This window comes from Coregonus clupeaformis, chromosome 8 (assembly GCF_020615455.1).
Source record: "Coregonus clupeaformis isolate EN_2021a chromosome 8, ASM2061545v1, whole genome shotgun sequence".
In the NCBI taxonomy this organism is placed as follows: Eukaryota; Metazoa; Chordata; class Actinopteri; order Salmoniformes; family Salmonidae; genus Coregonus; species Coregonus clupeaformis.
Window position 1 is genome coordinate 23,166,694 of NC_059199.1, and position 21,807 is coordinate 23,188,500.

Consider the following 21,807-nt stretch of genomic DNA (forward strand, 5'->3'; position numbering starts at 1 on the left):
ATTAATATATGGTTGCAGAGCACAGCCTAAATACACAAAATGGCACACTATACCCATTAGGGCTCTAGACAAAGGTAGTGCACTATGTAGTGAATAGGGTGCCATTTGACACACAGCCTAGGTCTCCAACTGGTGGGGTGTGTTTGAGATTTGAGAACTCTGGGCCCTTGTCATAGACTATAGCTGAGTCCCTATGTGACCTGGTCAAAAATAGCGCACTATGTAGGGAATAGGGTGCCATTTAGGACGTAACCTATATATCTAGTACTGGTCAGGATAGGTAAAAACTTTCAGGCCCTATGTATGGGCCAACCAATAAGCAGCCAGTTTCTTACTGTACATTTCAACGGCAGACTGTCTTACATTCAACTTAACAGGGCCCACTCTGGGCCTAGCTAACATAACATAAACACCTCCCATGTCAGAGCTATGGATCAGGGCCTGTATTCATAAAGCGTCTCAGAGTAAGAGTGTTGATCTAGGATCAGATCTAAAAGGCAAAACTGATCTTAGATCAGCACTCCTACTCTGAGATGCTTTATGAATAGTGGGCCTTAATCAATGTATATTTCTGTTGAGAGAAACAGGCTCTGCTCCAATACCCACACCAGCGTACTACTTAGAATGTATTGGGACTACATACTTGGTAGTGTGCTCGAATAGATATTGGGACGTAGCCTTTTAAAGAGTGAAGTTAGGTTAATTACCCCAACTGGCAGTGTAGCACATACTTAATATTATAAACAAAACTGCTATGTTTGGTTTACTTGTGCGTTCAAAAAAATACAAAATAAACAGGAAACATTTGTCTACCTCAGGCTCTGATTTGAAGGTTCAGATCAGGTGACAGGAAGAGGAGCTAAATGTTGCAGCAGCCAATCAGGTTTATACTGTGTTAAAGACGACACAAAGAGGATGGCTGGGCTATGTCCCAAATGACAGCCTACTCGATATATATTGCTCTACTTTTAGAGTGCAGTACGTAGGGAATATGCTGCAATTTGAAGCACAGCCATTGACACCAATAAGTAACTTGCTTGCTTAGGAGATGGATATAAGATAAATATCTGGTTGGCAGGTTATTTGTAGTTGGTGGTGTAGTTTGCTGTTGTTGCCAGAGGGGGAAGCTAGAGAGCATATATATGTATGTATGTATGTATGTATGTATGTATGTATGTATGTATGTATGTATGTATGTATGTATGTATGTATGTATGTATGTATGTATGTATGTGTGTATGTGTGTATGTGTGTATGTGTGTGTATGTGTGTGTGTGTGTGTGTGTCCCTTTAAACAGATGGTAATATGTGTGCAGCTTTCAGCATCCGAACCATGATATAATAAAACACAGCCAGATCTGGCCTGCTGAACTGCAAAGGGACCAAACTCAACTCTCCAAACTAAAACAACTGGCAACAAAGTATTGAGAACATTCAGGAAATGGCAGATCCACTTTTCATCAAACCCAAATCCTGTTTAGCCCCTGAGTGGCACTAAATATGACAAGGATACCAATAATTGATTAAACACCAGTAATGGTGCCATACCATTAATGGCACACCATGTAAGCAGAGAGCTAGCCAAGCCAACACACCATATATTTCTAATCTGCTGTCAAACCAAAAAAAAAACAATCAGGACGATGTTGACGATGATGAAGAGGAGAGAGAGGATGACGAAACATAACAATCCCGGGTACCTGCTCTTCGTTCTACGATGATGACGTCATATCAACTGATCGGTCGCTCGGGCATCGTTGGCTCCTGTCTGCTGAAGATCCTCCTCCATTCATCCTCTCGGTACTCCACAGCTCCCACTGTAAAGCTTAAATATTTAAAACAGGTGGTGGGCTAGGCAGGGCCTGTGGCTGCCCAAGCCCCTCCCTCTCTATGCAGAGTCCCAATCCCAATGGCCCGTTTCAGCTTTGGGCCACTGCCATTGGCTGGTTCAGTCCCGGGACTGGTAGAACAGGATGTAACCTGACTCAGAGTTCTTAGAAATGTCAGACGTTAGACCGTAGAACTCCTCGATCGCCTGGGCGTCGATTTTCTATAAAGGAGAAGAGGAGGAGAGTTTAAGGTTAGAGAAGGCCGAATCTCCAATGACTTCGTCTGTCACGACACAGACATGTAGCGACAAAGTTCACCATATAGTGCGCTACTTTTGGAGAGGAGCCTTATGAGTAATGACCGCCCTATCTTTTTACTGTGTTACTTGTCATACACATTTTGGAAATCTGTAAGAATAATATATGTTTATGTGGTACAACAAATGTGGATCCCTTCAGAGAAAAGCGAGAATAAATAGGTTGTGCTTCTACCAGTTGTGGGGGTAGAGTAGTGAGGAAACAATGTTTACTAGAAGTCCACGGCCATCTCAGTTTCCAGGATAAAGGGACCTCTCCCTTTCGTCTGGAAACTGAAATTGGAGTGGACTGCTAGTAAACAAACGGAGACAGAGAGAGAGAGAGTGGAGGAAAATAAGAAATGTAAAACAAACCCACAGCAGCCATGTCTACTCTTCCCTCCGCTCCCCTTGCCCTTAGCTACAGATCTAGGATCAGCTTACCTTCTCCAAACCCCAACACTAGAACCGCTAAAACAGTAATTTGACTGCTCATGAATTTTTAAAAATATTACTGCCATTTTTAAAGTTATGCCCCCTCCGTCCTTGACTTTTGCTAAATAAGTCTATATTACATACTGTTGTTGTTGGAATCTTACTATCACTAACATAACAGGAGTTATAAATCAGTTTTAGGAGGGCATTTCATTTAAAAAAAATTGTCTTTGAATGCCCCTCCTTCCCCCGACAGTTAAAGGTGCCGTGCCCTGTTGATAATTGCCTTGAAACTTAACCTAAACAAATTTTACACATACAGTATAACAGATTAAATAAATGAAGTTCAAGTACGATGGGGGAGAATGTGTGAGGGGAGAGAATGATGCCTAATTATGTAATCACCAATTGTGAATGAATAAGAGGGAGGGCCATTCTTTTGTATTGATCTATTGTAATTATAATCTGAAAATGGTATGTACGCTATAAATCTCACTCACTCACTCACTCACTGCTCAAAAAAATAAAGGGAACACTTAAACAACACAATGTAACTCCAAGTCAATCACACTTCTGTGAAATCAAACTGTCCACTTAGGAAGCAACACTGATTGACAATAAATGTCACATGCTGTTGTGCAAATGGAATAGACAACAGGTGGAAATTATAGGCAATTAGCAAGACACCCCCAACAAAGAAGTGGTTCTGCAGGTGGTGACCACAGACCACTTCTCAGTTCCTATGCTTCCTGGCTGATGTTTTGGTCACTTTTGAATGCTGGCGGTGCTTTCACTCTAGTGGTAGCATGAGACGGAGTCTACAACCCACACAAGTGGCTCAGGTAGTGCAGCTCATCCAGGATGGCACATCAATGCGAGCTGTGGCAAGAAGGTTTGCTGTGTCTGTCAGCGTAGTGTCCAGAGCATGGAGGCGCTACCAGGAGACAGGCCAGTACATCAGGAGATGTGGAGGAGGCCGTAGGAGGGCAACAACCCAGCAGCAGGACCGCTACCTCCGCCTTTGTGCAAGGAGGAGCAGGAGGAGCACTGCCAGAGCCCTGCAAAATGACCTACAGCAGGCCACAAATGTGCATGTGTCTGCTCAAACAGTCAGAAACAGACTCCATGAGGGTGGTATGAGGGCCCGACGTCCACAGGTGGGGGTTGTGCTTACAGCCCAACACCGTGCAGGATGTTTGGCATTTGCCAGAGAACACCAAGATTGGCAAATTCGCCACTGGCGCCCTGTGCTCTTCACAGATGAAAGCAGGTTCACACTGAGCACGTGACAGACGTGACAGAGTCTGGAGACGCCGTGGAGAACGTTCTGCTGCCTGCAACATCCTCCAGCATGACCGGTTTGGCAGTGGGTCAGTCATGGTGTGGGGTGGCATTTCTTTGGGGGGCCGCACAGCCCTCCATGTGCTCGCCAGAGGTAGCCTGACTGCCATTAGGTACCGAGATGAGATCCTCAGACCCATTGTGAGACCATATGCTGGTGCGGTTGGCCCTGGGTTCCTCCTAATGCAAGACAATGCTAGACCTCATGTGGCTGGAGTGTGTCAGCAGTTCCTGCAAGAGGAAGGCATTGATGCTATGGACTGGCCCGCCCGTTCCCCAGACCTGAATCCAATTGAGCACATCTGGGAAATCATGTCTCGCTCCATCCACCAACGCCACGTTGCACCACAGACTGTCCAGGAGTTGGCGTATGCTTTAGTCCAGGTCTGGGATGAGATCCCTCAGGAGACCATCCGCCACCTCATCAGGAGCATGCCCAGGCGTTGTAGGGAGGTCATACAGGCACGTGGAGGCCACACACACTACTGAGCCTCATTTTGACTTGTTTTAAGGACATTACATCAAAGTTGGATCAGCCTGTAGTGTGGTTTTCCACTTTAATTTTGAGGGTGACTCCAAATCCAGACCTCCATGGGTTGATAAATTTGATTTCCATTGATAATTTTTGTGTGATTTTGGTGTCAGCACATTCAGCTATGTAAAGAAAAAAGTATTTAATAAGATTATTTCATTCATTCAGATCTAGGATGTGTTGTTTAAGTGTTCCCTTTATTTTTTTTAGCAATATATATACATACACACACACAACCGGTCAAAAAAGTTTTAGTACACCTACTCATTCAAGGATTCTTCTTTATTTTTACTATTTTCTACATTGTAGAATAATAGTGAAGACGTCAAAACTATGAAATAACATATGGAATCATGTAGTAACCAAAAGTCTTAAAACAAATCAAAATATGTTTTATATTTGAGATTCTTCAAATAGCCACCATTTGCTTTGATTACAGCTTTGCACACTCTTGGCATTCTCTCAACCAGCTTCATGAGGTAGTCACCATGAATTCATTTCAATTAACAGGTGCACCTTGTTAAAAGTTAATTTGTGGAATTTCTTTCCTTCTTAATGTGTTTGAGCCAATCAGCTGTGGTGTGACAAGGTGGGGGGTTATACAGAAGATAGCCCAATTTGGTAAAAGACCATATCCACATTATGTCAAGAACAGCTCAAATAAGCAAAGAGAAACGACAGTCCATTACTTTAAGACATGGTCAGTCAATACGAAACATTTCAAGAACTTTGAAAGTTTCTTCAAGTGCAGTCGCAAAAACCATCAAGCGCTACGATGAAACTGGCTCTCACCACAGGAAAGGAAGACCCAGAGTTACCTCTGCGAAACGCGGTGTGGGTGAACGGATGATCTCCGCATGTGTATTTCCCACCAAAAAAGCATGGAGGAGGTGGTGTTATGGTGTGGGGGTGCTTTGCTGGTGACACTGTCTATGATTTATTTAGAATTCAAGGCACACTTAACCAGCATGGCTACCACAGCATTCTGCAGCGATACACCATCCCATCTGGTTTGGACTTAGTGGGACTAACATTTGTTTTTCAACAGGACAATGACCCAACACACCTCTAGGCTGTGTAAGGGCTATTTGACCAAGAAGGAGAGTGATGGACTGCTGCATCAGATGACCACAATCCCCCGACCTCAACCAAATTGAGATGGTTTGGGATGAGTCGGACTGCAGAGTGAAGGAAAAGCTGCCAACAAGTGCTCAGCATATGTGGGAACTCCTTCAAGACTGTTGGAAAAGCTGGTTGAGATAATGCCAAGAGTGTGCAAAGCTGTCATCAAGGCAAAGGGTGGATATTTGAAGAAAACCCTTGAATGATTAGGTGTTCTAAAACTTTTGACTGGTAGTGTATATATTTTTTCTCTCTCCAGGTTTCCGTTTTCCCAGTTTTTCTAGGTTTACGCTCAAATAAGATTTTTGTTCTATTGGATGTTCTAAGTCCTCAACAATGCTTAAAACGCACCAGGAGACCACTTTTGAGGTCTGGGAAAAATCTAAAGACATTGTCATTTTTGGTTGTAGATATCCTTTAATTCAACTGCACACCAGCAAGAGACTTGTTTTGTAAGTGGTGTTTCTGTAGCATACATGTGATTGCAGAGTTTGCTAAACAAATCGCCACTGCATTGATGCAAACAATCATGATATCAGGTAGGCACTTGCTACTTTGTAGTTAACATTTAATTGAGAAGGTTTTTAGGAAAGCCTTTCCATCTACCAGAAGACGTTTATAATTATTAGCATCATCGCTAACAGTTACACAAAGTGGTAGACAAACGCACGCACACAGACCGGGGTATTCATGCGTTGCCTCGAAAGAAAGTTGAAAGAAAATATGTATCCCCTGATGCATTTTGTTCATGTGTTATGAAATTTGGGCATATTAATACATTTTCTAATAAGTTCAATAAAAAACATATTGTTGAATTCCGTTTTAATGTCTGGATTCCGTGATTCTGTCCACAATGCAGATTTTATAGGGCCATATACAGTGGGGGAAAAAAGTATTTAGTCAGCCACCAATTGTGCAAGTTCTCCCACTTAAAAAGATGAGAGGCCTGTAATTTTCATCATAGGTACACGTCAACTATGACAGACAAATTGAGGAAAAAAATCCAGAAAATCCCATTGTAGGATTTTTTATGAATTTATTTGCAAATTATGGTGGAAAATAAGTATTTGGTCACCTACAAACAAGCAAGATTTCTGGCTCTCACAGACCTGTAACTTCTTCTTTAAGAGGCTCCTCTGTCCTCCACTCGTTACCTGTATTAATGGGACCTGTTTGAACTTGTTATCAGTATAAAAGACACCTGTCCACAACCGCAAACAGTCACACTCCAAACTCCACTATGGCCAAGACCAAAGAGCTGTCAAAGGACACCAGAAACAAAATTGTAGACCTGCACCAGGCTGGGAAGACTGAATCTGCAATAGGTAAGCAGCTTGGTTTGAAGAAATCAACTGTGGGAGCAATTATTAGGAAATGGAAGACATACAAGACCACTGATAATCTCCCTCGATCTGGGGCTCCACGCAAGATCTCACCCCGTGGGGTCAAAATGATCACAAGAATGGTGAGCAAAAATCCCAGAACCACACGGGGGGACCTAGTGAATGACCTGCAGAGAGCTGGGACCAAAGTAACAAAGCCTACCATCAGTAACACACTACGCCGCCAGGGACTCAAATCCTGCAGTGCAAGACGTGTCCCCCCTGCTTAAGCCAGTACATGTCCAGGCCCGTCTGAAGTTTGCTAGAGTGCATTTGGATGATCCAGAAGAGGATTGGGAGAATGTCATATGGTCAGATGAAACCAAAATAGAACATTTTGGTAAAAACTCAACTTCGTCGTGTTTGGAGGACAAAGAATGCTGAGTTGCATCCAAAGAACACCATACCTACTGTGAAGCATGGGGGTGGAAACATCATGCTTTGGGGCTGTTTTTCTGCAAAGGGACCAGGACGACTGATCTGTGTAAAGGAAAGAATGAATGGGGCCATGTATCGTGAGATTTTAAGTGAAAACCTCCTTCCATCAGCAAGGGCATTGAAGATGAAACGTGGCTGGGTCTTTCAGCATGACAATGATCCCAAACACACCGCCCGGGCAACGAAGGAGTGGCTTCGTAAGAAGCATTTCAAGGTCCTGGAGTGGCCTAGCCAGTCTCCAGATCTTAACCCCATAGAAAATCTTTGGAGGGAGTTGAAAGTCCGTGTTGCCCAGCGACAGCCCCAAAACATAACTGCTCTAGAGGAGATCTGCATGGAGGAATGGGCCAAAATACCAGCAACAGTGTGTGAAAACCTTGTGAAGACTTACAGAAAACGTTTGACCTGTGTCATTGCCAACAAAGGCTATATAACAAAGTATTGAGAAACTTTTGTTATTGACCAAATACTTATTTTCCACCATAATTTGCAAATAAATTCATTAAAAATCCTACAATGTGATTTTCTGGGAAAAAAATCTCATTTTGTATGTCATAGTTGATGTGTACCTATGATGAAAATTACAGGCCTCTCATCTTTTTAAGTGGGAGAACTTGCACAATTGGTGGCTGACTAAATACTTTTTTCCCCCCCACTGTGTGTGTGTGTGTATATATATATATATATATACACACACACACACATACATACACACACACACACAGTTGAAGTCGGAGGTTTACATACACTTAGGTTGTGGTCACTAAAACTTGTTTTTCAACCACTCCACAAAATGTCTTGTTAACAAACTATAGTTTTGATAAGTCGGTTAGGACATCTACTTTGTGCATGACACAAGCAATTTTTCCAACAATTGTTTACAGAAAGATTATTTCACTTATAATTCACTGTATCACAATTCCAGTGGGTCAGAAGTTTACATACACTAAGTTGACTGTGTCTTTAAACAGCTTGGAAAATTCCAGAAAATGATGTCATTGCTTTAGAAGCTTCTGTTCGGCTAATTGACATCATTTGAGTCAATTGGAGTTGTACCTGTAGATGTATTTCAAGGCCTACCTTCTTCAAGGCCTAACCCCTCTTTGCTTGACATCATGGGAAAATCAAAAGAAATCAGCCAAGACCTCAGAAAAAGATTGTAGACCTCCACAAGTCTGGTTCATCCTTGGGAGCAATTTCCAAATGCCTGAAGATACCACGTTCATCTGTACAAACAATAGTACGCAAGTATAAACACCATGGGACCACGCAGCCGTCATACCGCTTAGGAAGGAGATGCGTTCTGTCTCCTAGAGATGAACGTACTTTGATGTGAAACTGCAAATCAATCCCAGAACAACAGCAAAGGACCTTGAAGATGCTGGAGGAAACAGGTACAAAAGTATCTATATCCACAGTAAAACAAGTCCTATATCGACATTACTTGAAAGGCCGCTCAACAAGGAAGAAGCCACTGCTCCAAAACCGCCATAAAAAAAGCCAGACTACGGTTTGCAACTGCACATGGGGACAAAGATCGTACTTTTTGGAGAAATGGCATCTGGTCTGATGAAACAAAAATAAAACTGTTTGGCCATAATGTCCATCGTTATGTTTGGAGGAAAAGAGGGTGCTTGCAAGCTGAAGAACACCATCCCAACCGTGAAGCACGGGGATGGCAGCATCATGCTGTGAGGGTGCTTTGCTGCAGGAAGGACTGGTGCACTTCACAAAATAGATGGCATCATGAGGAAGGAAAATTATGTGGATAGATTGAAGCAACATCTCAAGACATCAGTCAGGAAGTTAAAGCTTGGTTGCAAATGGGTCTTCCAAATGGACAATGACCCCAAGCATACTTCCAAAGTTGTGGCAAAATGGCTTAAGGACAACAACGTCAAGGTATTGGAGTGGCCATCACAAAGCCCTGACCTCAATCCTATAGAAAATGTGTGGGCAGAACTGAAAAAGCGTGTGCGAGCAAGGAGGCCTAAAATCCTGACTAAGTTACACCAGCTCTGTCAGGAGGAATGGGCCAAAATTCCCCCGACTTATTGTGGGAAGCTTGTGGAAGGCTACCCGAAACGTTTGACCCAAGTTAAACAATTTAAAGGCAATGCTACCAAATACTAATTGTGAGAATGTAAACTCCTGACCCCCTGGGAATGTGATGAAAGAAATAAAAGCTGAAATAAATAATTATCTCTACTATTATTCTGACATTTCACATTCTTAAAATAAAGTGGTGATCCTAACTGACCTAAGACAGGGAATTTATACTAGGATTAAATGTCAGGAATTGTGAAAAACTGAGTTTAAATGTATTTGGCTAAGGTGAATGTAAACATCCGACTTCAACTGTATATATATATCAGTCTACTCTGGCCTACTTGGAGTACACAGTGAGTGCGTGTGTAATTTACAATGCCAAGACAAATGGCTGCCGCGTTAAAGTTGCTACAAAATCTGAATGAAAAGGACTCAGATGGTGGGGAAGAAATGAATCATGACATCTCTGATGATTATTCTTCTGATTCTGAGCCCCAGCCTGAACCTACACCTCCGAGCCCTAAGTGCAATAAAGCCAGAACGGTGCGCACTGAACAGGTGCCCGCACCACCACGAAATGAAACTGCGAGGCAGGATAAAAAGAGGTGATGGCACCATTTGGATAGAACAAGCTGGTGACAATGCTACAGGTCGATTATCACAGAGAGCAGGCCCGACATCAAGCAAAAAACGACATCAGCAACGCACTCACCAAATGTTGTTGTTGTTTATGTGACATGCTCCAACTGATGCCATTGCATGAAGACGCTACGGTTGCAAAATTCCAGGAACTTTCAATAAATTCCCTGGTTTTCCAGAAATCCTGGTTGGAGGATTCCGGATTTCCTGCTTATTGCCTCCAGATTCCGTGAATATTCCATATGGAATTTCGGGAAAACCAGGGAATTTCTTTGTAACCCTGGAAGACGCACACCATGTAAGCACGAACGGACAATAATTGACTAGTTTTGACTCCTGTCAATTCGACATTCATATTCATTATAACGCCATTATTGCTTTTGCCTGATTTTCACTATTTATCAAGCACACTTGGCGCTTATAATGATATGTAGGCTACTGATGTTTTCATTATTTGATCGTGCGTCTTGCTGAGTGTGCATCTTGGTGGTTGGGGTCATTTTTCTTTTTTTGTCTTTACAAAAAGAAGCTTTTACCACATTTCAAGACATATGCCCTTGAATGTGTTTTATATTTTTTTACATATAGACTACAGTAACAAATTAATGAAAACGCTAGTGTTATTTAAATTACATAAGACCATCATAAACACAACCAAATGATTATTTCTGTGATAGAATATATATGAAAGGTAGAGATGTAACAATGCACCGATACGCATCAATTCCATGGACCCCAAATCGATCCAAATGTGGCATGCATTGGTCAGAAGATCAATTAAAACGTTACGAATCGCTGATTCACTGACATTTTTTTCTCATATTACTTTTTCTACCTTCCGAAAACACAATACCTTCAGAAAGTATTCACACCACTTTACTTTTTACACATTTTGTTGTTACAGCCGGAATAAAACATTGATTAAATAGAGATTGGGTCACTGGCCTACACACAATACCCCATAATGTCAAAGTGGAATTGTGTTTTTAGAAATTTTTACAAATTAATTAAATGAAAAGCTTAAAATGTCTTGAGTCAATAAGTACTCAACCCCTTTGTTATGGCAAGCCTAAATAAGTTCAGGATAAAACATTTGCTGAAGTCACATAATAAGTTGCATGGACTCTGTGTGCAAGAAGTGTTTAACAAGATTTTTGAATGACTACCTATCTGAAAAGGTCCCTCAGTCTAGCAGTAAATTTCAAATTCAGATTCAACCACAAAGACAAGGTGGTTTTCCAATGCCTTGCAAAAACGGTACCTACTGGTAGATGGGTTAAAAATAAAAATAAAAGCAGACATTGAATATCCCTTTGAGCATGGTGAAGTTATTGATTTGGCTATGGATGGTGTATCAATACACCCAGTCACTACCAAGATACTGGCATCCTTCCTAACTCAGTTGCCGGAGAGGAAGGAAACTGCTCAGGGATTTCACCATGAGGCCAATGGTGACTTTAAAACAGTTACAGAGTTTAATGTCTGTGATAGGAGAAACCTGAGGATTGATCAACAACATTGTAGTTACTCCACAATGCTAACCTAATTGACAGAGTGAAAAGAAGGAAGCCTGTACAGACTAAACATTTTAAAACATGCATCCTGTTTGCAATAAGGCCCTAAAATAAAACTGCAAAAAAAAGAAATTAACTTTATGTCCTGAACACAAAAAGTTGTGTTGTTTTGAATTAGCCCCAAACATATCACTGAGTAACACTCTTCATATTTTCAAGCATGGTGGTGAATGCATTATGTTATGGGTATGCTTGTCATCTGCAAGGGAGTTTTTTGGGATAAAAAGAAACAGAATAGAGCCAAGCACAGGCAAAGTCCTAGAGGAAAACCTGGTTCAGTTTGCTTTCCAACAGACATTGGGAGACAAATTCATCTTTCTGCAGGACAATAACCTAAAAAAAACAAGGCCAAATATATACTGGAGTTGCTTACCAAGACGACTTAGTTTTCACTTAAAGCGTCTTGAAAATCTATGGCGAGACTTGAAAATGGCTGTCTAGCAATGATCAACAACCAACTTGACAGAGCTTGAATAATTTAAAAAAAGAATCGGCAAATATTGTACAATCCAGGTAGGGCTGGGCGATATGGCATAAAAATCTAAATTTTTCGAATTTATGGGCGATCCACAATATACACAAAAGTATGTGGACAACCCTTCAAATTAGTGGATTCGGCTATTTCAGCCACACCTGTTGCCGACAGGTGTATAAAATCGAGCACACAGCCATGCAATCTCCATAGACAAACATTGGCGGTAGAACGGCCTTAGTGAAGAGCTCAGTGACTTTCAACGTGGCACCTTCCCAACAAGTCAGTTTGTAAAATTTCTGCCCTGCTAGAGCTGCCCTGGTCAACTGTAAGTGCTGTTATTGTGAAGTGGAAACATCTAGGAGCAACAATGGCTCAGGCACGAAGTGGTAGGCCAAACAAGTTCACAGAACGGGACCGCCGAGTGCTGAATCGTCTGTCCTCGGTTGCAACACTCACTAACGAGTTCCAAACTGCCTCTGTAAGCAACGTCAGCACAAGAACTGTTCGTCGGGAACTTCATGAAATGGGTTTCCATGGCCGAGCAGCCGCACACAAGCCTAAGATCACCATGCGCAATGCCAAGCGTCGGCAGGAGTGGTGTAAAGCTCGTCTCCATTGACCTTTGGAGCAGTGCAAATGCGTTCTCTGGAGTGATGAATCGCGCTTCACCATCTGGCAGTCCGACGGACAAATCTGGATTTGGCGCATGCCAGGAGAACACTATCTGCCCCAATGCAAAGTAAAGTTTGGTGGAGGAGGAATAATGGTCTGTGGCTGTTTTTCATGGTTCGGGCTAGGCCCCTTAGTTCCAGTGAAGGGAAATCTTAACGCTGCAGCATACAATTACATGATTCTGTGCTTCCAACTTTGTGGCAACAGTTTCGTGAAGGCCCTTTCCTGTTTCAGCATGACAACGCCCCAGTGCACAAAGCGAGGTCCATACAGAAATGGTTTGTCGAAAACGGTGTGGAAGAACTTGACTAGCATGCACAGAGCCCTGACCTCAAGCTCAAACACTTAATCTGCAAAAATGACAAGTTAATTAGTGGGTGATGGTGATTTCAGAACCAAAGTGGACAAAAAACATATGCTATTGCCCCCCCATCTCATAGTGCTATACCCTATAACACTATAGTGGGGTGGTAGATGCCTACCTAGTCTCCCTTGGGGTTCACATCAGGTGCCTACATAGTACATACACCATAGGCATACATAATTCACACAAGCTCAGACAGATGTGTTGGTCCCATGTTTCCCTGTTAGTGAGCGTTTCTCCTTTGCAAAGATAATCCATCCACCTGACATATCAAGAAGCTGACTGAACAGCATTATCATTACACAGGTGCACCTTGTGCTGGGGACAATAAAAAGGCCACTAAGATGTGCGGTTTTGTCACACAACACAATGCCCCAGATGTCTCAAGTTTTGAGGGAGCGTGCAATTGACCTGCTGACTGCAGGAATGTCCACCAGAGCTGTTGCGAGATAATTTAATGTTAATTTCTCTACCATAAGCCTGCTCAACGTTGTTTTAGAGATTTTGCCAGTACGTTCAACCGGCCTCACAACCGCAGACCATGTGTAACCACGCCAGCCCAAGACCTCCATATCAGGGTTCTTCACATGCGGGATCGTCTGAGACCAGCCACCCAAACAGCTGACGAAACTGAGGGGTGTTTCTGTCTGTAATAAAGCCTTTTCGTGGGGTAAAACTCATTCTGATTGGCTGGGCCTGGTTCCTAAGTGGGTGGACCTATGCCCTTCCAGGCTCACCCATGGCTGCGCCCCTGCCCAGTCATGTGAAATCCATAGATTACGGGTCTAATTCATTTATTTCAATTGACTGATTACCTAATATAAACCGTAACTCAGTAAAAGCGTTGAAATTGTTGCATGTTGTGTTTATATATGTTTTCAGTACAGAATGGAAAATGAACATGCTTAAGCAAGAAAAGTTAGTGCATCAAACCGAATCGTTTCAAACTAAAACGTATCGTTCCAGTATCATATCAGAGCCCATGTATCTAGATACATATCAAAGCGTCTTGAAAGGGAAAGATGCACATCCCTAATTAAATGTATTAATTATACTGTTAGAATGTTGCAGTTAGAATGACTGCTCATTAGCTTGAAGGGGGCTCCCTCGAAGCCCAGCGGTTCTAGTGTTAAAGGGATAGTTCAAGAATGTTCTACTTACCCAGAGTCAGATGAACTCATGGATACCATTAATGTCTCCGCGTGTAGTAGGAGACATTAGTTAGCTCATGACTGGACGTCTAGACTGACTCGGTGTAAGTACAAAAAAGGGCTTAATTGCCAAAATGTCGAACTATCCCTTTAACCATTAGAGGGTAAACCCAAAACTGATCTGAGACCAGTGTCTTTCCAAGCCCAGCGGAAACTTCATCACTCAGCCAGGTTCTGCTCATCTACCAGATGTTACAATAGGACTCTTTCCATAGTGGAAAAACCCTAGACACTGATCTAAGGTCAGTTTTGCATTGTTCCACTCTAATGGTTACGCTGGGTAAACTGAGTGTAAACTGAGTCTAGATCTCTGCCTATGGAAAGTGTCTTCCCGGAGTGGAAAAAGCAGGCCCCTCGATTGCTATAACATACCTCTACACTGTGGGTACATTTGAAACAGGGCCATATACTACTACTGTGTGGACTCATTCCCTGAATGTGATCTGGACTGAAAGCATTTCAACAGACGCAGGCAGCCTACTTTACGTTCTACAGGAACTGAAGTATTTCATAGTGTGTGCTCTGCCATGTTTTAATGCATTCTCATAACCTGAGAAAAGCAGGTTGATTATTTTGAGTGAGTGAGGAGAGAGAGAGAGTGACACTACCATACACGCACACACAAAAGTTCTCATAGTCCTCCGGCTCATTCTACTAACTTATCTAAAACTGGTATTCCAGTCTGTCTCCCACTCCCTATTTATAAAGATTATACATTATTCACACAGCCACCTGGAGCTATCTGGGTCGACCGGTGCGGCGCAATGGAATTCCAGACAACATTGGGAGCGAGAAGGGATCAGACTTGGGTTCAAATACTATTTGAAATCTTTCAAATACTTTTAGCGTTTGCTCTAGCCTGCCTGGAGTGCCAGATGTTCAGGGTTTGCACTCCTTCCGAGTATTTTATTGGTTCCACTGTGCCAGGCAAGCTCAATCAAGCCCAGATAAAAATATTTGAAATTATTGCAAATAGTATTTGAACCCAGGTCTGGTAGGGAGTAGGGGGATGGACTGGAATGCAGCTTGGAATAGGTCTCTGTTGGATCTCTATGGATGCTGGAAATTAGTTAGTAGAATCAAACTACCAGTTTATACCATAAAAATAAATGAAGGTGTCGTTTGTTGACAACACGTCATTATTGGAGGTGCCGTTGGAGACATTCATTGCGAATTTGCGAGTACCTACAGTTAATTTTGCCGTTCTGTTTTGCCTGTCTCCAGCAGGTCTTGTACAAGTTTATTTTATACCGTATTACAACTAAGAACTGTCTTTGAAAAGACAGCTTGGGTGTTTGAGGGTCCCATGTACTACAGACGATCAGCGTCTTTCACTCTTCTCTTTGAACATATGGAATATAGACTCATTGAAGGAAAACAACCGTTAGAATATAAAGAGAACTCTTATCACTAGAAAATAATATAGCCAATAGAGTATAGACAAGCTCTCCATACCTCTACTATGTCGTCATCAAATAAGAGCCAGAATCCATGACTCTTCACTATGGTGATGTAATGACCACGGTTTGGACCACTGGAGAGAGGAAAATAAATATAACCGTTATAGACAGGAGGTACAATTAAACACTCTGCTGAGCAGGAGAGAAGAGACAGACAGATGGACAGAAAGAGAGAGAAATATTGAAAAGGTGACAGACACACAGTCTAAAACAGACACACAGTCTAAAACAGACACACAGATCATCTCTGGCACAAACTGAGTGAGCGACCGCACACACAGTCGCTCTCTTTACCTTCCACAGTGGACGACCACGGCGACCAGGTCGTACATGCGGTCGGGGTTGGTGGCGTCTCCTGAGGTGTTGAAGAGGCGGAGCTCCAGGGGGAAGACGACGCGATAGGACAGCTTGGTGTAGCGATGCAACTGGTCCATGTATTTAAACCTCTTCAGGTGTAACGCCAGGATCATAGGAAGCTTCTTAACACGCATCCTAATAATAAAAGAACATGATAATATTATATGATAGAGCGGGAAGGGTTAAAGGTCCAATGCAGCCGTTTTTATCTCAATATTAAATCATTTCTGGGTAACAGAAAATGAGCTGTTATTGGCAGAGAGGTTTGGAACACTTAAGCAATAAGGCACAAGAGGCAGTGCTGTATCATGAACACAGTCACAGGTAAATGGCGTTGTTCGGCCCAAAGCGATAGCATCATTTATTTGGATATCTCCATGATAATGACGTTGATGTGTGATTTCGCCTGGCTCAGAAAATGTCTCATCTTGTCTGGGTACCGTTCACTCTATGTATGGTACAGAGACCGACACTCAAAAGTGAAGCATTGTTTCCGAGGTCAGACTGGCAGACAGCGAGGATTATATTAACCCCCGCTGTACCAAACTAAATGCTAGGCTGGAAGCAAGGGGAGATAATGTGTGATAAACACAAAAGATGAATCGGACAGCAACATGACATTCTTATGGAGGCGCAGTGATCATTTTCAGATGGAACTGTTAGCAGACCTAGTGTGCCTGTGACAGCCAATACAGCACAGCTTGGAACGCTGCTTGTCCAATCAGCATCCAGGATCCAAACAACCAGTTTTATCAGCTTTCTTATTGGTCTATTAACTAATCTACCGCATGGTGATGTCAACATGGAATGCCAAAACTCCCTCCCACCAAAACAGGCTGAATTTTCAGGTGGTCTTTTCAAACAGCTCTTACACTAAAAGGGCATTATTAATATTTTAACAAAGTATTATTCCAACCTCATAGTGTGTAAATATATGACAGCATTGGGCCTTTAATGTTAGTATTTAAACCTCTTTAGGTGTAAGACAGGCAGAAAGACAGGCTAGCCTTGTTCTTGTCTACTAATCACCTACTTACTGTATGTTTGCTCGGACAGCCATTTAAATGCACTTTTTGGGTACGTTTTTCACAGAGACCAGCCAGCTCACCTTTTCTGTGCCTCCTGTTTACTCCGACACTGTTCACAGTAGTACTTGTATTCACTACATAGTGTCTCGGTGTTGCTGAAACCCCTGTGGAGAGAAAAGAAGACACAGATGAGTTCTGGAGCATCCACAAAGTGATGTCATTTGGCATATGTATGACTTGGACATTTCCATAACGCTTCCTCCTATTTGGGCCTACTGAACTCTGTTCTGTTTTTCCTCCATCCATTTCTCTTTTCCTCTCTCTGTTATTTACCTCTATTCCTTTCTCCATCTCCACTCCATCCCTTCAGTGGCTATCTCTCTGACAGTACACACACACACCTACCTAAGACAGTGCGTGATGGAGGTGTTCTGCTCTACGTCGACAGACAGGTCCAGGAAGTCCTCGTCTTTACTGCTCACCTGGACAAGCAGAGCCAAGCACAACACTGGTTAAATCTACCTCTGTTTAAACAATGTTCAATAATAGGAAACTGGCATAAATTACAACTCCTGGCCCTATTCCTCTCCTTAATTTAAAAAACAATGACAGTCTCCATTTTGGATCTCCCTTTCCCATTACAATATAGTATCGGGAAACTAGCACAGCCCGGCATCCATTCCTGCTCAGAGACCCATTCATCTCCCCATTAACAGCCTCCATCTTGGATCTCCCTCCACTTACAGCTTCACAGTTGAGGCAGCGCGTCTCGTTGGTCAGGGTTCCCTGGAAGATCTCGTGGACCCAGGTCTGCTGTGTCTTCTCCCCCTCGTCTCCTCCTCCTGTCCCACTGCTCCCCCCACCTCCTCCGTTCTGCACCAGTTTTCCATTCTGCTGTCGCTCCTGGCTCTTCTCCTCCTGGAGCAGGTCAGCGATAGTGTTGAGGAGGTAGTTGAGGAACTCATGGGCATCTTGCTGCATGTAGTTGTCAAACAGCTCTGGAGGGAGAGAGAGAAGAGGATAGAGAAAGAGGGGATGAAGGAAGAGTAATGAGCTGTCTAAAGTTGCTACATTTTCTCCAATCTCCATCTGCACTATTCCCTCTATCCCTTCTTTTTCAGGAGCGAGATTAACTTTTATTTTTTCCTTTACACCCCTTCCCATCACCCCACCCTTCTCACCATTCTCCTTCCTCAGACGTGAGATGAACTTCTTGGGAGGGATGACTCCGACCTTCTTCTTCTGTGTAGCAATGCTGTTGAACAAGTTGTAACAAAGTTTAAATTGTAACTTAAAGTGCATGCTGGCCTTTTTTCCATTTCTGATCAATTTTTGGTTCCAAGCACCATTTCATTTGTTTATGCAAGATGCTAAGGGTGGGGCACATTCCCTCCCATTTACCTGTTGAAGAGGTCAGACAGACAAGTGAGCAGGGACTCTTTACGTCTGGGCTGGACCTTGTAGGCTAGGACCTTCTCCCTAAAAGGACGACAGAAGTAGAGGGCCTGCAGCACCGAGTTACAGTAGCAGGTGTTCCCAAACTAGAGAAGAGGAGAGAGGGAGGAGACAAGACGAAAGGAGAGAGGGAGGAGAGAGAGGGAGGGAGAAGTGTGAGAGCGTGTGCTAAGTCTTGTGTTATGATTGTTGGAACAAAGTAATCCAATCTTAATTCAAAAGCAAACACACTAACAGTAAAATGGTTATATATTGTGTTTGTGCAGGTGCATGCTGGGAAACTTACGTTGACCAACAGCTATGGTTTATATTGTTGTGTTGGTACTTACGTTGACCAATCCAAAGTAGTGTTCATTAACTGGAAACTGTTCCGGTCCGATCTCCTTCTCCAAAGCTGAGGCATTGGCGCCCTGGAAAGGAAAGTATTACATTTACATCGATTTTTGTCATTTAGCAGACACTATTATCCAGAGTGACTTACAATCAGTAAGAGTCAAAGGAAGTACATACCATGAGCCATGTATTCTAGCCAATACTGCCGATAAAATCAACACTAGCATACTTTTTAGTATACCGGTACTCTAATAACTTTTCATGTAGTATGAATATTGGGATATAGCCTAGTTAGATTGGCTGTAGGCATGCCCTACACACTGTTTGGACTGTATCCTCACCCACCCCATTTTCCCCTGGGTCTGGTACGTACATCTACAAAGTTAGTACGCTTGGCAATGGCTTACATGTTTTTTTTTTTTATTTAACCTATATTTAACTAGGCAAGTCAGTTAAGAACAAATTCTTATTTACAATGACGGCCTACACCGGCCAAACCCGGACGACGCTGGGCCAATTGTGCGCCGCCTTATGGGACTCCCAATCACGGGGTCTGTAGTGACGCCTCAAGCACTGAGATGCAGTGCCTTAGACCGCTGCGCCACTCAGGAGCCCATGTAGTATGCTAGTATAATTATTGGGACGTAGCCTAGTTAGATTCACTGTAGGCCTGCGCTAACCACTGTTTGGACTATATTCCCACCCAGTTTGACCCCTGGTTATGCTAAGTTATCATTGCAATGTGCAACAGTCTTTCACAATCATTATGTAATGTTTTTACACGGTATCAAGTGCACTGTCTGCCCGAGACTCCACCAGTCCAGTAACACCTTGGGACAGAAGGAGTGGTCCTCCTAGTCCTTATCCATGATATCACATTTACTATGCTCTATGTCATCATTTAAGAACGGCCACAGCTGACTGAAATAACTAAAAGATGTGTGTGTGTGTGTCTCATGTGTGATGGTTCCATATGATGCAACAGATCTACAAGATGCACAGACAGACCGAAGATGCCAGTGAACTGACTAGCTAACCGCTGTGCATGAAGACCAAAGGCTATGAATATGACTAGCAGTAGCAAGGCTTAAACGTAGTCTCAACACACTCTTAATTAAAAAAGGTTGTGTGTGAGATTTCTCCCTGACATCTGGGGTGCATTCATTACGTCTTGCAACGGAAACCATTTAAACTGAAGCAAATAGAGTAAACTGAAAGAAACGGGGAGAAACCAATGATGTGTATATATAAATCACTGGGAGAGACCTAACTGAATTTTGTCGAATATAAACTCGTTTTCGTCGCAAAAAGCTCTGTTTGGAGTAAACCATTTGTTGCAAAACGTTGTACAACAGACAAAATGTTTTGTAACAGAATCGCCATAATGAATACACCCCTGTCATTCATCTCAACCGGCTGTTGGTCTGATATGGCTTGGTGCAGCGGCAGAGGGGTTCAAACTTAATCTGTCGCCGGATAATGCACTTCTTTGTCAGCGACTGGTAGGCGAAGTAAATAAACAAACTGTCACTTGTCAGGTGGCACTCTGACGGCGCGTTCCCTGGCAACTTTGATGTTTTGACAGAGGGACAGGGGAGGAAATTGGTTGAGTTGCATTTCAGGTGGAGCATCTCTCCAGGAATTCTAGATACAGCCAGCGTTCGTTCAATCCATAGAATTCAGCTGCTGCTGATAGTTCGGGCTTCATTGGTTTGTTATGTAGCTAGCTAGCTAACTAAAAAGCACTGACCTCTGCAACGGATTTCCCATTTCATTACTGCCTTTAGGCACATCAAAATAATACATAGAACTAGATTAGCAGAACACAGCTAACTCACTATGTAGGTAGCTAACTAGCCAGATAAATGTTGCTGGCAAGCATCTATTCAGTAGTAGCTGGCTAATATTCTAGCTACCTTGATGTACCGTTAGCTAGCTAGTTGAAGTTGAAAGGTTGACCAATATGATTTCGCTAGCTACTGTTAGCAGCTTCCAAATTACTTTATCAAATAAACGCCTAAGATGACTGAGAAAGCAACATAACTATCGTTACCTAGTTAACTAGACAAGTAATTTAGCTAACTATCAAAACAACTTTGTGGTATTGATAAAACTAGCATTTGCTTGTGGCTAGGGTATATGCTAACTAGTTAGCTGGCTATCTTATTTGCTAACGTTAGCTATCCCTGTTGATCCACCTATATCAAAAGACCATGCAGTCTAGTGATACTTAGCATTCTTGAACCCCAACAACTAAACGCATCAATAACAGTCACCTATGTTTGCTTCTCTAGAGAGATGTGCCTAACTAGCTAACCAACTTTCTGGAAAACCTCCTCAGTCATGTCCTGTTCGCCAGTTTACTTAGCTAGCATTAGCCAACTAGCTAGTCGCATAAAAAATAACGGATTTTAAACAGAAAAAATACCGTACCATCGTACAAATCGAGGCAATCTTTCGGACAGTCATCAGTATTTCCATCCGTCTGTCGCCATATTGGACCGAACCCCAATTTGAAAACAGTGACAGCCGCAACGGCTGTTCCGGGGAGACCTTTCGCACCGTCCAGTTTGGGGATGAGAGAGTGTTGATGCACTGTTTTCTCACAGGCCAGTTTCATGGCGAGAACGAGGCTCGCAGATAAAGTACACGCGCACACACGTTTGTGCACTAGCACTGAGTGGATTATAATTGATCGGTCGTTGCGCAGATAATACATTATAGCAGGCTAAATCGTAGCCTATGCAACTCACTTTCAGAATGTTTAATAGATTACTCATGCAAGAATGCAGATCTAAGAAAACATGGTCATAGA

At 42.8% G+C, this 21,807-nt stretch overlaps 1 protein-coding gene across 1 annotated transcript; it reads right to left on the reverse strand.

The window, feature by feature from the left end:
- Window positions 1–1,215: 1,215 nt before the first annotated feature.
- LOC121571271 (ubiquitin carboxyl-terminal hydrolase 12) lies at window positions 1,216–21,600 on the reverse strand. Its single transcript, XM_041882639.2, has 10 exons — window positions 21,426–21,600; window positions 18,989–19,069; window positions 18,606–18,745; window positions 18,386–18,459; window positions 17,949–18,202; window positions 17,610–17,686; window positions 17,285–17,368; window positions 16,114–16,311; window positions 15,815–15,893; window positions 1,216–2,050 (listed from the first exon to the last, which is right to left on the reverse strand). Exons 1-10 carry the CDS (start codon window positions 21,471–21,473, stop codon window positions 1,949–1,951), a joined length of 1,137 nt encoding a protein of 378 aa, XP_041738573.1. The 5' UTR covers window positions 21,474–21,600; the 3' UTR covers window positions 1,216–1,948.
- Between the last annotated feature and the right edge of the window lie 207 nt (window positions 21,601–21,807).

Bases quoted from the DNA above. Each gene is read 5' to 3' on its own strand.
- LOC121571271 (XM_041882639.2), bottom strand. From the start codon at position 21,473: ATGGAAATACTGATGACTGTCCGAAAGATTGCCTCGATTTGTACGATG. The intron at 19,070-21,425 runs GTACGGTATTTT...TTTCCTTTCCAG, and splicing joins TTGCCTCGATTTGTACGATG to GGCGCCAATGCCTCAGCTTT. The intron at 17,687-17,948 runs GTAAGTGGAGGG...CTGCTTGTCCAG, and splicing joins GCTGCCTCAACTGTGAAGCT to GTGAGCAGTAAAGACGAGGA.